This window comes from Medicago truncatula, chromosome 4, assembly GCF_003473485.1.
Source record: "Medicago truncatula cultivar Jemalong A17 chromosome 4, MtrunA17r5.0-ANR, whole genome shotgun sequence".
Lineage (NCBI taxonomy): Eukaryota > Viridiplantae > Streptophyta > Magnoliopsida > Fabales > Fabaceae > Medicago > Medicago truncatula.
In genome coordinates this window covers 59,274,086-59,287,567 of record NC_053045.1, presented here as the reverse complement: position 1 = coordinate 59,287,567, position 13,482 = coordinate 59,274,086, and the positions used below count along the sequence as shown (strand labels likewise).

Below are 13,482 nucleotides of genomic sequence, written 5' to 3'. Positions count from 1 at the left end.
CTAAAAGGGATTGGATGCTGCCCTAAGCTTGCTTCAAATGTTTTTTTTTAGTGTGGACCATATCAAAACTTTTTTTTTGCGTTAATAGGCCTTTACCCCCTATAATATAGGTCACTTTTGGTTTTGCCCCCTGTAATTTTTTTTTTTTATTTCAGTTCTTGTAAATTTTTGTTTTGTTTTGGAAAACCCCCCTAAACCAGCTGACTATGCATTTTTACTGATGTGTCACCATTTTTTGGATAACGTGGCGCGCTGACTGCATAATTATTATTTTTTTAATTTTTTTTATGGGGTACACGTGACATTTATGATTTTTTTTATAGAAAAAATTAAAAAAACGAAAAAAAATTATAAAAAATAAAATAAATTCTGGAAAAATAAAAATAATTAAAAAAACGAAAATAATTATGAAAAAATAAATAAAAATCTGGAAAATTTTAAAATTCTAGTAAAATCTAGAAAATTTAATAAAAATAATCTGGAAAAAAAAATATATATATATCGAAATTTTCAAAAAAATTATTAAAAAAAATCAGAATTAAATTAAAATTATAAAAAAAATCGAAATTCTATAAAAAAATTAATATATATCGAAACTCTATACTTCATGATCTAATGTTATATTTTTTTAATTATGAATATACTTTCCAATATTTTAATTTTCTGTATAAAAAATAAAAAAACAAACTTTTTAATTTCGAAAGAAAAATCTGAACTTTCATTTTTAATTCTATTCTTAATAGATTCATAAATTTTGAAATATTTTAAGTTGCTGAATTTTTTATTTTTTTATAAAATAAAACTTAATTTCAAAAAAAATATATGAATTTTTTAATTTTTCCAGAGTTTTTAAATTTTTCCTCCATTGAAAATAATATGGAAATATGATTTTTTAAATATATTAATTTTTCCATATTTTATTTTATTAAATTTTCTATATTTTTTTCATTTTACCATATTTTTTAAATTATTCCAGATTTTTTTTTACTAAATTTTCTAGATTTTTTCATTTACCAGATTTTTATTAATTTTCCATAATTGTTTTTCGTTTTTTTAATCATTTTTAATAATATTTTTATTTTTCTAGAATTTATTTCATTTTTTTTGTAATATTTTTTAGTTTTTTTTTTAATTTTTTTTAAAAAAAATCATTAATGCCACGTGTCCCCCATAAAAAAAATATGGCTTAAATATGATTTTCGTCCTTGTAATTTGGGTCCGTTTTGATTTTCGTCCCTGTAAAAAAAAAAGTTTGAAAAACATCCCTGTCAATTTTTTTTTTTTTGAAAAAGGTCCCTGACCCCACATTTTTGATGATATGGCATGGGTTTTGCCACGTGGCAGTTGCTGACTGTGCAACTTCTGCCACGTGGCTGTCCACGTAATTAATAAATCAAAATTATTTTTAAATTAAAAAAATATGAAAATAAATACAAAAATCATTAAAATAAATAAAAAAAACTGTTAAAATTAAATTTTCGACCATTAATTTTTTTCTACATATTTTAAAAAAAATCATTTCATTTATTTTTGAATTTTTTGTTTCAGAAATTTCAGATTTTATAATTTTAAATTAATTTTTTTTAAAAATTTTATGATAAAAATAATTTCAGAAAATTATTTTAATTTTTTTCAGATTTTTTAAATTTTAAAAACAATTTTTAGAATTTAAAAATTTTTTTTAAAAATTTAATATTATGTGGCATGCCACGTGGCATAAGTTGCACAGTCAGCAACTGCCACGTGGCAAAAACCATGCCACTTCATCGTTTAAGTGGGGCCAGGAACCTTTTTCAAACAAATTTTTTTTTACAGGGATGTTTTTCACACTTTTTTTTTACAGGGACGAAAATCATATTTAAGCAAAAAAATAAAAATTAAAAAAATTAAACAGTCAGTGCGCCACGTCATCCAAAAAAGGTGACGCAACATGCCACATCAACAAAAATGCACAGTCAGTTGGTCTAGGGGGGTTTCCAAAACAAATTTTTTTTACAAGGACCAAATCCAATTTTTTTTTAGAGGGGGCAAAATCAAAAGTGACCTATATTATAGGGGGATAAAGGCCTATTAACCCTTTTTTTTTTAAGGACCATATCAAAACTTTATCTTGCATCATTCAGGTTATATTGAATAAGGAGGTTGTTATCCCGCACTTCAGTGGCTTTTGCGTTAAGTTTGTCGAAAGTACATCATTCGGTCACTAGTGTAAACAAAAGTCAACATTTTATATCATTAATTGAATGAATCTAAAGTGAGTATTTGTGTTATAATAATGATGTGATGGTGTATATTGCACCAAATAAATGACCGTTGTGATCTTGTTTTTTCCAAAGATCTTTCTTTCAAAGAATCATCTTGTTGATCGATAACGAGTCATTTCTGAGTGAGTGTTAAGATTTATGAAACCTGATACCTGACACAATACAGATATAATACGAGAAATTTTTCAAAATTTTCATTACGATATGTTATTAAGAAAATTAAATTTAAAACTAATAATATAAGTGCACAATATATAAACATAACTAAAAATGATAATCTTGTAAAAAAAAAAAACTAAAAATGATAATATACAAACATTAACATATTGCATATTTTTCCATACAAAAAATATAGCTAAAAATCACTAGTACCAACATCATTAGTACTATACAAAAGAACACCATTGTATAATGTTGATTACTTAATAGTTAACCCTAATTTTGTCGGGAGACAACTATGCTAATCGAGGAATAATGTAGTTTACAACTTTGATTCATCAAGAAACAACTCTGCTTATTCAATTCCAACATCATCAAACAAATCATATTCATAAACTAAATCGTTTGCCTTTTTTGGATTCTTTTTTATTTCTTTTAAAATGAAACATGTAAGATGTAGACTATTAAAAAAAGCAACAAAAAAAAAATGCAAACATATCGCGATAAATTATCAATTTATTCAAACATATGGGAGTATAAGTTAACCGTATTCGATATGTATTGGTCTTTTTTTTTTGTTAAAAACACATAAATGTTAATTGTCCGGTACACACGTGTCAGACGTATCGGGTTGTCAATATGCGTCGGACACAATTCTTAGCCATTTTTGGAGTATCCGGGCTTTCACATGTTAAGATTTTGGTGGCAACGACCTCTCCGTTAGCATGATTACGGTCCAGATTGCTTAGAGCAACAGAGTGAAAATCTTGGATTCTTCCAAGGAATTGGTGGCTGGAACATGAACATCAACATAAAATAATCTTGCGTTCAGCCTCCATGAGTTACAATTTTGATGAAGTTGGTAGCTATTACTCCCTCCTCTTGTTCGTCTTCTCGTCGTCAACCATGGTTGCATTTCTCACAAAATCTCAAAGGTAATGTAATGGCTTCTACATACTCAAATTTTATCAAAGTTATTGATATCATACAAAAGTGACAGCACTACAATACAATACAAGCTTGAGAAATGATATTTGTACAAACATTTTATGACAACTTTTGTAGTTTTCACTTTATCTCTTTGTTGCTTTGATCTTCGTGTGCCATATGCCTAGCTAATTTTGTTTAGGTTACACTATATCAATTCTGTTCGTATTTAGGAATTAGTTAATAATTTCTTAGGAGTTAGTTACTCAATTAGTCGGTGCAATTGAACCCTTTAAATAGGACAATTATGTAAACAGTTTATTCTATTACAAAAATGATTCAAGCTTTCTCTATTGAATCCTAGAGTGAAAATAATCGAGGCTTGAGAGAAAGGGAATGATTGGAGCAACTCACATACTCATAACTCAACTCATCATGTTCACAATCCTACACACACAAATAAAATGAAACCTTGATAGGGACTAAAGTGTCCAAGCATCTTATTTTACAACAACTATTGATGCGAAAGGGATCTAAGATGTAGAAGCACTTTTATGCAGTGCTACTAAAGAAGCATAGTCACCGCCCTTATGGAGCAACGCTTCATGTTTTCCTTTCTCTGCTATCACACCATTCTTAACTACTGCTATTAAATCTGCACCTTTGATAGTCGATAACCTATGCGCCACTATTATTGTCGTTCGCTCCACCATTACACGGTCAAGTGCATCTTGTACCACTTTTTCAGACTCAGCATCAAGTGCACTAGTTGCTTCATCTAGTAATAGTATTTTTGGATTCTTCACTATAGCTCGTGCAATTGCCACACGCTGCTTCTGTCCCCCGGATAATTGAATTCCTCTCTCACCTACTATCGTGTCATAGCCCTGCATATATAGTATCATGTTCAAGATTTCAGACCTATGTATGTATCGTTGCAAAGCATTTAAGAGAGGTTGGATTGAAAGGAATTTACCTTCTGCAAACTACCAATGAACTGGTGAGCATTTGCTAGTTCTGCCGCAGCTACAATTTCTGCCTCTGTTGCATCTCCTCCTTTTCCGTATGCAATATTGGCTCGAACCGTGTCATTGAAAAGAACAGGCTCTTGGCTTACCAGTCCCATCTGTTGTCTTAGCCATTTCACCTGCATCCTTTGAATTTCTATTCCATCAAGTGTAATGTGTCCTGAGTCAGGATCATAAAATCTTTGTAGTAATGAGATCACTGTTGATTTTCCACTTCCACTTTCTCCAACCAGTGCAACGGTCTGTTTTTTATATAGATATGATGATTTGTTAGTTGTTTTTTAAATTTGGAAGAATAATTTAGAGTAGGCTACTAGATAAGATGTGAAATTAGAAAATCACCTTGCCGCTATGGATGTTCAAGCAAAGATCTACGAATATTTGAACATCGGGTCTAGTGGGATACTTGAAACTAACATGGTTAAACTCAATTTCTCCCTTGACTTCTTCCAGTGTCATGCCAGATTCATCACCAGGGTCTATTTGTGACTTCTGATCAAGAATAGCAAATATGGAAGCAGTAGCACTTTTTGCATTTGTTGAATCAGGAAGCAAGCTCCCTGATTGAGAGACCCCCATAGCTGCCATGCTGAGTGCAAAAAAGACCTGCAAATCAGGAAACACAAAATCAATGGTATAAAATTGTGTTAGGTTAGATTTTTCATTTCTTCATTTTTTAAGGTTTTCATTGCTATATCCCTTTGCGGGTCATTGTTGTTGCTTAATGCATTTTACGATTTTCGTCTTTAAGTAATAGTGGGAAAGAATTGTTTGTGCCATTTTTATTGGTTGGAAATTATTTTTATTCTAATTATATTTCATAGTGCAATTTTTTGGATCGAGTCTATTTATCTTCTCTTCTCATACTGAAGGAGTTTTGTGTTTGAAAAATTCAGATAAGCTATGTAGAGTAACCTACAAGGAAAACATCTGAGAATGTAGTTTTGCCATCCTCTACGAGTCGAGCTCCAGCATAGAAAATGCAGGCATAAACTGCATACAGCATGAAGAATGATAACCCAAAACCAAATCCACTTATTATCCCTCGCCTTACGCCTTTCTTAATTGGTCCCTCACATTTTTGCTTGTATAATTCCATTACCTTCTTTTCAGCACAAAAAGAAGCAACTGTTCTTATGCTCCCTACAGCATCATTTGCCACTTGACTTGCTTCTTCATACAATTTCTGTTTGGCAAAAAGAGTATAAGTATATTGACATAACATTTAGCTGAGTCAAAAATGCACTCAGAGCACATGCTTGTAACGCTTATATGGTTCATGCTCATAAAGTATGATTTCAAAAATGTAGAAAGGCGTAGATCTGATTACTTTTATTCAGATTTATCATACCACTTCCCCTAAAGTTTAAATAAACAAATATTTTCATACTCATTCACATTAGTTATTTGGTTGACAGAAGTCGCTAACAAACCTTAGCATCTGCACTAAATCCTTTCAAGACCTTTACTTGCACATATCCATTTAGTCCTAATAGAGGAGCCAAAGCAAGGACTATAAAAGCAAGCTGCCAGCTCGCTTGAAAAGAAATTACCAAGCCAGCTATTGCTGTAGCAATATTTTGAACCAGCAAACCAAGTGCATCCCCAACCAGAGCTCTAACTGAAGCTGCATCAGTGGAGAGCCTTGCTCCAAGTGCTCCGCTTGAATGCTCAGCCTCATCAAACCAACTTACTTCCATGTGAACTACTTTCTCAAAACACATATTCCGGATCCTTTGTATCAACTTACCACCAGCAACACCAAAAAAGTAGAATCTACATGGAATAATGAGTAATGTTGCCACAGCAACGGCCACAAACACAATTGCCCAAACTTTTGAATCATGACGAAGTTCATGAGCTGGTTTGTAGAAAATATTTATCATTTTAGAAATCAATAGCCCAAAAATGGGCATTATTGCTCCTTGCAGCACTGCAGCTATTGTCCCCATTAATATGACCGCAGTCTCAGGCTTGTTATAATATGCCAGGCGATAAAGTGGCACTTCCGGTGGTGAAGAAACTGTCGAAGGAGAAGCTTGAGGTCCACCGTCTGCAGTTTCTAAGAAGCCATCTGTTGCGGGTGCAACATATGATGCTGAGAAAGAGTGACGACCGCTGTTTCCAGATGACCCTTGGCTTATAGATCTTAAGGAAAAAGATCTCTGACTCGATTGTCTTCCAGAATGCACTATACTGTTTGACTTGTTTTTATCATTTGCATCATTCTGTTCTGAACCCTTCATTTCTTGCAGTCTAATAAGTTGGCTATAGGCTCCATTAGGATACTTTGTGAGCTCGGCATGTGAACCTAACCAATTAAAAAATATAAGAATGCTACTAAGTATATTAACATTTGTGCATCATGCTTTATACAATTTTGTGTCATGGAGAAGTTAGATTTTGTTACAAAATAATCTGTGTACCTCTTTCAACTATTTTTCCATGATGAATGACAGCAATGGTTTCAACATTTCTTATTGTACTTAAGCGGTGAGCTACAACGATAGTTGTCCGGTTTATCATTATTCTCTCCAATGCCTCTTGTACAATTCTCTCAGATTCTGCATCAAGGGCACTTGTAGCTTCATCAAGAAGTAGGATTCTCGGGTCTTTCAAAATTGCTCTTGCAATTGCAACTCTTTGCTTTTGACCTCCAGAGAGCTGTGTTCCATGCTCACCAACCATTGTGTCTAGTCCCTGAGATCACAATCCATCATTTTTCAGAGTTATTGAGGTAAACCATTCAAATGGCTTGTACACTATGCAAATAGAGATAATCCAGTTAGCACTGAAGGAAGAGAACATTTCAATTGTAAAGTAGGAATTCATCAAGAAGTTTCTTTTTAAATGAAGATTTGAAAGTTCACCTGAGGAAGTTTATCTATAAATTTGGCAGCGTTACCAAGTTCTGCTGCAACTCTGATTTCTTCATCAGTTGCACAGTCCTTGCCATATGCAATATTCTCCTTAATGCTACAAGTAAAGAGAACGGGTTCCTGGCTGACTAGGCCTATTTTCTGTCTGATCCATTTTAGTTGAAATTCTTTGAGGTTGATACCGTCAATGAGAACTTCACCATCTGTTGGATCATAGAATCTCTCTATCAAACTAACAACTGTGGATTTCCCACTTCCACTTTGCCCTACCAAAGCTGCAGTAGTGCCGCTTGGTAATGAAAGAGAAAATCCATTGAATATCAGTTCATCTGGTCTTGTAGGATAACTAAAGCAAACATTCTTGAGCTCTATGTCTCCATGAATGTCATCAAGCTTTCGCCCACTAGTGTCATAAGCATCAATTTCCGGCATCCTTTTAATCGTTTCGAACATCTTAAAGGCTGCAGCTTGTCCTGCAGCAAAAGCACTTAGGCTTGGGGATGTCTGCCCAAGGCACCTGGGGTTGGAAACAAATATAGTTAGGAGAAAGAAAACATGTTCATATATCTTACGAGTGGAAAGAAATAAATTTTAGAAATTATTGGCTCATAGTAAAGAAGAAAAAACAACACAAATCTTACATTGAACCAGTCAATACAGCAAAAATTACAGTCATAACATCCCCACCTGTATATCCTTTCTCTATTATCAATTTCCCACCATACCAAACAGCCAAACCATAACTGGAGATAAAAACAAAAAAGAGTGCAGCAAACCCCACACCAGATGCTAGTGCCTCTTGCACTGAAGTGTTATAAACCTTGATTAAGGACTGATTATATTTAGTTATAGCTTGTTTCTCCCCAGTGAATGATGCAACCTACATTCAGAAAATGGGACTCATTTCTATATTATGTAATAACAAAATAAAACAAAGTTTCAATGTTATTTTTTGCTAATGTACTTACAGTTCGGATGGAACCTATTGTCTGCTCAACTACACTTGCTGATTTAGAATAAGCTGCCTGTCCAGTTGATGATGCTTTTGCAATAACCAAACTCATCATAGCACCAGACAAGACTACAAGTGGTATACTAGATAGCATGACGACAGTTAGAAGCCATCCCTTAGTGAATGATATGACAAAAGCTCCTATAAAAGTTGCCACAAACTGTATAAACTGTCCCACCTGAAATGAATGAAGTGTGGACAATAAAGAACTTAAACTCTTTTTTTTAGGTAGTTTAAAAAAACAAAATGCTGGTGAGTTAAGATAGTATGGTGGAATGATTCATTGATACCTTCTCCCCCATGGCATCTTTAATTAGAAATGTATCACCTGACATCCTTCCAACAACCTCTCCAGTATTAGTTTCCTTATCAAAGAAGCTCACATCTTGCCTCAAAATTGTTTTAAGGTATAACCCTCTAATTCTTGCACTCTGTCTCTCCCCGGTGATCATCCAACAAGTTAGTTCTGGTACATAGCAAACAGATTTTATTTTAGTTCAGAATGTACCAAACCAATAAATTAGATTGGAAGAACTAACTGAGAAACTAATGTACTTACGCAAAAATGACGCAACAAAGGTACCCGCAGCCAAGTATACAAATTTCAGAGACACCTGATCACAGTAAGTCATCGTTAGAAAATTTCTAAATGTTTGATTCAAAGTTGTAGTAAGCCATGTAGGGTACACCAGAAGAAATAACATTCACCAATTACATGAGATCAGTGAGTAAATTACCTCAGAGACTTCATCAACAACTTTTGAGTTTGTGGAATCTCCAAATGCATTGATCATAGTTCCAAATATTAAAATCATCAAGGGTATAGAGAGTCCATTCCCAATAGCACCTACAGTCCCCATAAGCATCAATAAACGATCCGAAGGATCAGCAAATGAGAAAAGCTTGTATAAGGGTACTGTATTGGTGGTTTCATCTTTGTCCTTGCTCTTGTCTGAATCTTGCATGCTATCATGATCTACAACTGGTTGAACACTCACAATTTCTCCTTCCAAACTGATATCCGTTGCCATTTTGTTGGAGGGAGACTTGTTTTTCCTTCAAACCCCTCTGCCAGTGATGGTAAGTTTAAAACAGCTGCAGAAAAAGCATTCCAAATTCAAGTTAGCAACAAACAACAAGATAGTGTTCTTCAAACTCTAATGTTTTCTTTTTAGAGGTTTGTTGTCCTGTGTGTGCTATAGTTTGTAGAGAAGATGATAGCTTCTTTTTGATTTCATCAATGAAAGGAAAATAAAAAGTATTAGCAGTCAGAACAAACCATAAGTCAACTTTGTCAAAATTTCTGCTGAAGATAGAATGGCAACAAATAAAGAAAAAACCGTATGAAACAATGAAAAGAATTCAGAGTAAAGAGGGAGTAAGTCTTGCCTGCATAGAAGATGGAAAACTAGCTAGCCGTGACAAGCAACAGAAGAATAATGAATTGTTAGTTGGAAAGTGGAATTTGGTTGCTGGCTAATGTAATAGGTTGATGTATGCAAAATTCCTTGTTCTATTAATATATAGTTCAGATTATGTTGTATTGGTCAAATAATTTTTAATAGAATAATTGTAAATTACGTCTACACATTTCTTGAGCTGCAAGTTTACTATGTTATCATTCACATTGTTTTTTTGTTTTTTTATTTATTTAGATTTCTATCCCCAAATTAATAAATTTATGTTGTGTTTGAAAGTTTGATTACCGAATATAAAAGAATTAATGACTTCATAACCATCCCTGCTGGCCAATGTTGTTATTAAGACGTAAATAACCGTGAGTCTGATAGTTGAACAAACTGAAGTAATTTTGCCAATCATGGTGGCCTGTACTCCTATGTTATAATGTGCGCTCTTAACAGAACTGGATGTAAGACAAAAACAAAAGATCTTCTGAATTTATTAGATTAGAAATTAGAATATTAAACGTGTCAATAATAATAATATGTTAATGGAGGTCAACTTGGAGATTACGAACATGCATTTATTTAATGATTTGTGGCATGGATTAGGGGATGGATAGGCCAATGACGAAATTTAAGGGTGGGACATCCTGGTAAGGGAAAAATAACATCTTAAAAAAAGTTGACCTCCAACGTCGATCTCTAGTTAGAGTTTAGTTGTAAGAACTCTAATGTTGAGTTTTCTTGGGGTTTGTTTGCGAGTTTGAAGGGGAAGATTTGGGAAAAAAGGAATGAGTAAGTGCAAGAAATAGAAGAAAATGGGAGGGGAGGGTTTTAGGGGTTAATTTTTCTTCATAATACAAAGTTAAAATAAAGCTCTTTAAGGAAAAAGTTAAAGCTGTTTGGTTTCTTTATTTTTTTTTTAATTCTAAAGTTATTTTTAAGTTAAAAGTTGTTTGGCAAAATATTGTACAAAACTTTGATTTTTTTTTTTTCTTTTGTGGTATCCGAGGTTCGAATCCGCGACCTTGCATATATTTATACATTGTCTATATCAACTGAGCTAAGCTAGAGAACAGTTTGTTTTTTCTTTTCCAATTATATTGTATAACAAATTTTGTTATAAGAATATCATATTTTTGGTGTCATTTAAAAAGATAAGAATTTATATTATATGATATTATATTTGTTACATTGTTGGTGTCATTGAAAAAGATATGTTTGGTTTTTTTAATAAGAAAAAGATATGCATAGTTTGTTACAATATAAATGTGTAATATATATATAAGTATAATTTTTTTAGGTACGCATTAGCGTAACAAAAAAAACAGACATAAAATATTAATCTAAACACTAATGTCTGTGTGTGTATATTTGTGAGGTTGAAGAAAGGGAATAGAAATATTTGGTGTCATTCAATGACAACATGAATAAAAATATTTGTGAGGTTGTGATAATTAAACGATATTAAAATTAAATATATAAGTGATAAAAAGATAATAAAATTCCTTCAAAATAGATGATAAAATTAAATTGATCCTCCTTTAAAAAAAAATTATATGGACCGGTTCAAAAAAAAATTAAATGGAAGAAAAAACAAATTGAAATATAATATTAACAAATAAAAGATAAGGTTGCTTGCGTGAGTTGAAGAGAAGTGTTTGGGAAATAAATTACAGAGAAGTAGTTTTTTGAAGTAGCATTCAACAACTTTTGGTTAAAGCTCATTCCATTCAATTTTATGCATTCTTAAAAAATACTTTTTTTCGAAGGTACTTTATTGATATTGTGTTTGGCCTAACTTCTCCTTAAAAATGTAGAAAAGCTGAAAAAAAAAGCCGGGCCAAACGGTACCTAAACCCTCCTCATTTGCGGGAACAATTTTTTTATTTTTTGGATAAAAATAAACGATATTCATCATTCAAATTGATAAAGTACATCGATACAATACAAATCCAAATTCGCTAAAAACTTAAAGGAAGACTTTGTGAACAAACTCACAACATCCATGTTAATAGCATAAAACGGCAAAGTACATTTGCCTACAAATATGACTATATTCATGTCTCCGGAATACTCATATCTCCGGATCTGCAACGTTGACGATGCCAAAGTCATTGTCATTGATCGGATCTGCACTTGCTCAAAGCTAATTTTTCAACCTGAATCAAATAAACACCGTACTAAAACGGGAAATCAAAAACACACCGCACAAAGACGGGAAATCAAAACAAACGGAGTCGTTCAGAGATGACGAAATCACAAAACAAACGAAAGAAAGCAGAAAATATGTGAAATCACTTATTAAATTAGGATAGAAGGAAAAACAATTCGGAGGGGTGATTTTTGGGTCAAAATTGACCCTAAATCACCCCTCTGAAAAGAGGAAAAAGAAAAACGTGACGGCTAGGGTTTGAGAAGGAGAGAAGAGAGAGAGAGGAAGAAAGGGGGAGTTTCTATACAAAAAAAATTGTATTGCTGGAGGGTTTTGGGGGGTTTTTGGAGGATTTGTATAAATTCTTCAAATTTTTCCTTATATTTTCCACTTCTCAAAGCCTTTCCTTCCCCTCCCCTCCAAAATCGCAAACAAAGCCTAAGAGAAAAGTTAATGTGGTTGCTCATTAGCTTGTTAAGGCGGTCATATATAGTGTTACCTTTTAAGATTATTTATGCCACTTTATTTAATAAAATGAGTTAGTTTTCCTTTGTAAAAAAAACATCTTAAAAAAGTGGTTAGGAGATTGATTTTTAAGCAAATTTTCGTTGAACACTTGTTTCAATGGCATAAATCATTCACCACTTGGGCCAATTCATTCTTGGTGTGATAAACAAACTTTTTTTTGTCAAATAATTTAATCTAGACTCTCACACTATAAGTGTGGAGAAATGACAAATTTAGAGTTTGAATCCCGACACATGTTGCACTTACAACCCTAAACAAGCATTCTTTCTGACGCTAAATTTATATTTGGCAATATCTAGACTCCATTTCAACCGAAAATCACAAAAAATTAAATAATAATATATGATTTAATTAATATCAATTTTAAAGGGCAATTTTATTTTCTTGGTCCTTTTAAGAAAATGCTAAGTGCTAACGAGTATCTTCGAGACATACTTTAAGGACATTAAATAATAAGCTTTTTTAAATGAAAATGTGTATTTTTTTTGACAAAATGAAGAATGTGTAAATTTAATGATTTAGAAATTCTAGTATTTGACTTAAAAAAAAAAAACTTAGTTTAAACCACTTAGTGTCTCGAGGACCCTCCTTAGGGATGGATCTATTTAGAGGTTATGTGTGACTAAAGTCACACATACAACTTTCCTATTTTTTTATTATAAACAAAAATAATAGTTATTTTGGTCCTTGAATGTGTAACGAGTAGTCACAATAAATCTCTCAATGTATTAAAATTTTAAAATAGTCTCTGATTTTCACTCTGTTGGTCAAAATAGTCCCTAAGTGACAATAAGTAAGTATATTGAAGTACTAATATGACAATATTAACAAAATATTTTAATGTTAGGGACTATTTTCACTAACAAAATGCACAATCACGAACTATTTTAAAATTTTGATACATTGATGGTCTATTATATGACTACTCCTTACATATTCAGGAACCAAAATGATTATTACCCCTTATAAATAAAACACAATATGTTAAAAATAAAAACAATGATTATTATCCTTTATAAATAAAACACAATTTGCTATGAAATTTTAGCCTCACATGTACCCCATATCTAGATCCGTCCCTGACCCTCGTTAGTCGTTAATTAATAAGACCCTTTTCTTTAACATGG

The 13,482-nt window shown here is 32.3% G+C and overlaps 1 protein-coding gene and 1 long non-coding RNA gene across 3 annotated transcripts; one reads left to right on the top strand and one right to left on the bottom strand.

The window, feature by feature from the left end:
* Positions 1–3,043: 3,043 nt before the first annotated feature.
* On the top strand, positions 3,044–5,192 carry LOC112421364 (uncharacterized). The gene is made up of 2 exons (XR_005645902.1): positions 3,044–3,358; positions 4,832–5,192. It is a non-coding gene; the product is annotated as an uncharacterized lncRNA (long non-coding RNA).
* On the bottom strand, positions 3,719–9,781 carry LOC11423853 (ABC transporter B family member 11). Of its 2 annotated transcripts, none has more exons than XM_003609834.4 (13): positions 9,659–9,781; positions 9,007–9,364; positions 8,829–8,883; positions 8,560–8,735; positions 8,226–8,447; positions 7,899–8,137; positions 7,249–7,774; positions 6,805–7,078; positions 5,812–6,689; positions 5,298–5,564; positions 4,721–4,984; positions 4,327–4,620; positions 3,719–4,237 (listed from the first exon to the last, which is right to left on the bottom strand). In XM_003609834.4, exons 2-13 carry the CDS (start codon positions 9,298–9,300, stop codon positions 3,884–3,886), a joined length of 3,843 nt encoding a protein of 1,280 aa, XP_003609882.2. In that variant the 5' UTR covers positions 9,301–9,364; positions 9,659–9,781; the 3' UTR covers positions 3,719–3,883. The 2 variants fall into 2 exon arrangements, with proteins under 2 accessions (XP_003609882.2, XP_024638657.1); XM_024782889.2 differs by lacking the exon at positions 9,659–9,781 and adding an exon at positions 9,549–9,571 and having other exon boundaries at positions 3,884–4,237.
* Positions 9,782–13,482: the final 3,701 nt, after the last annotated feature.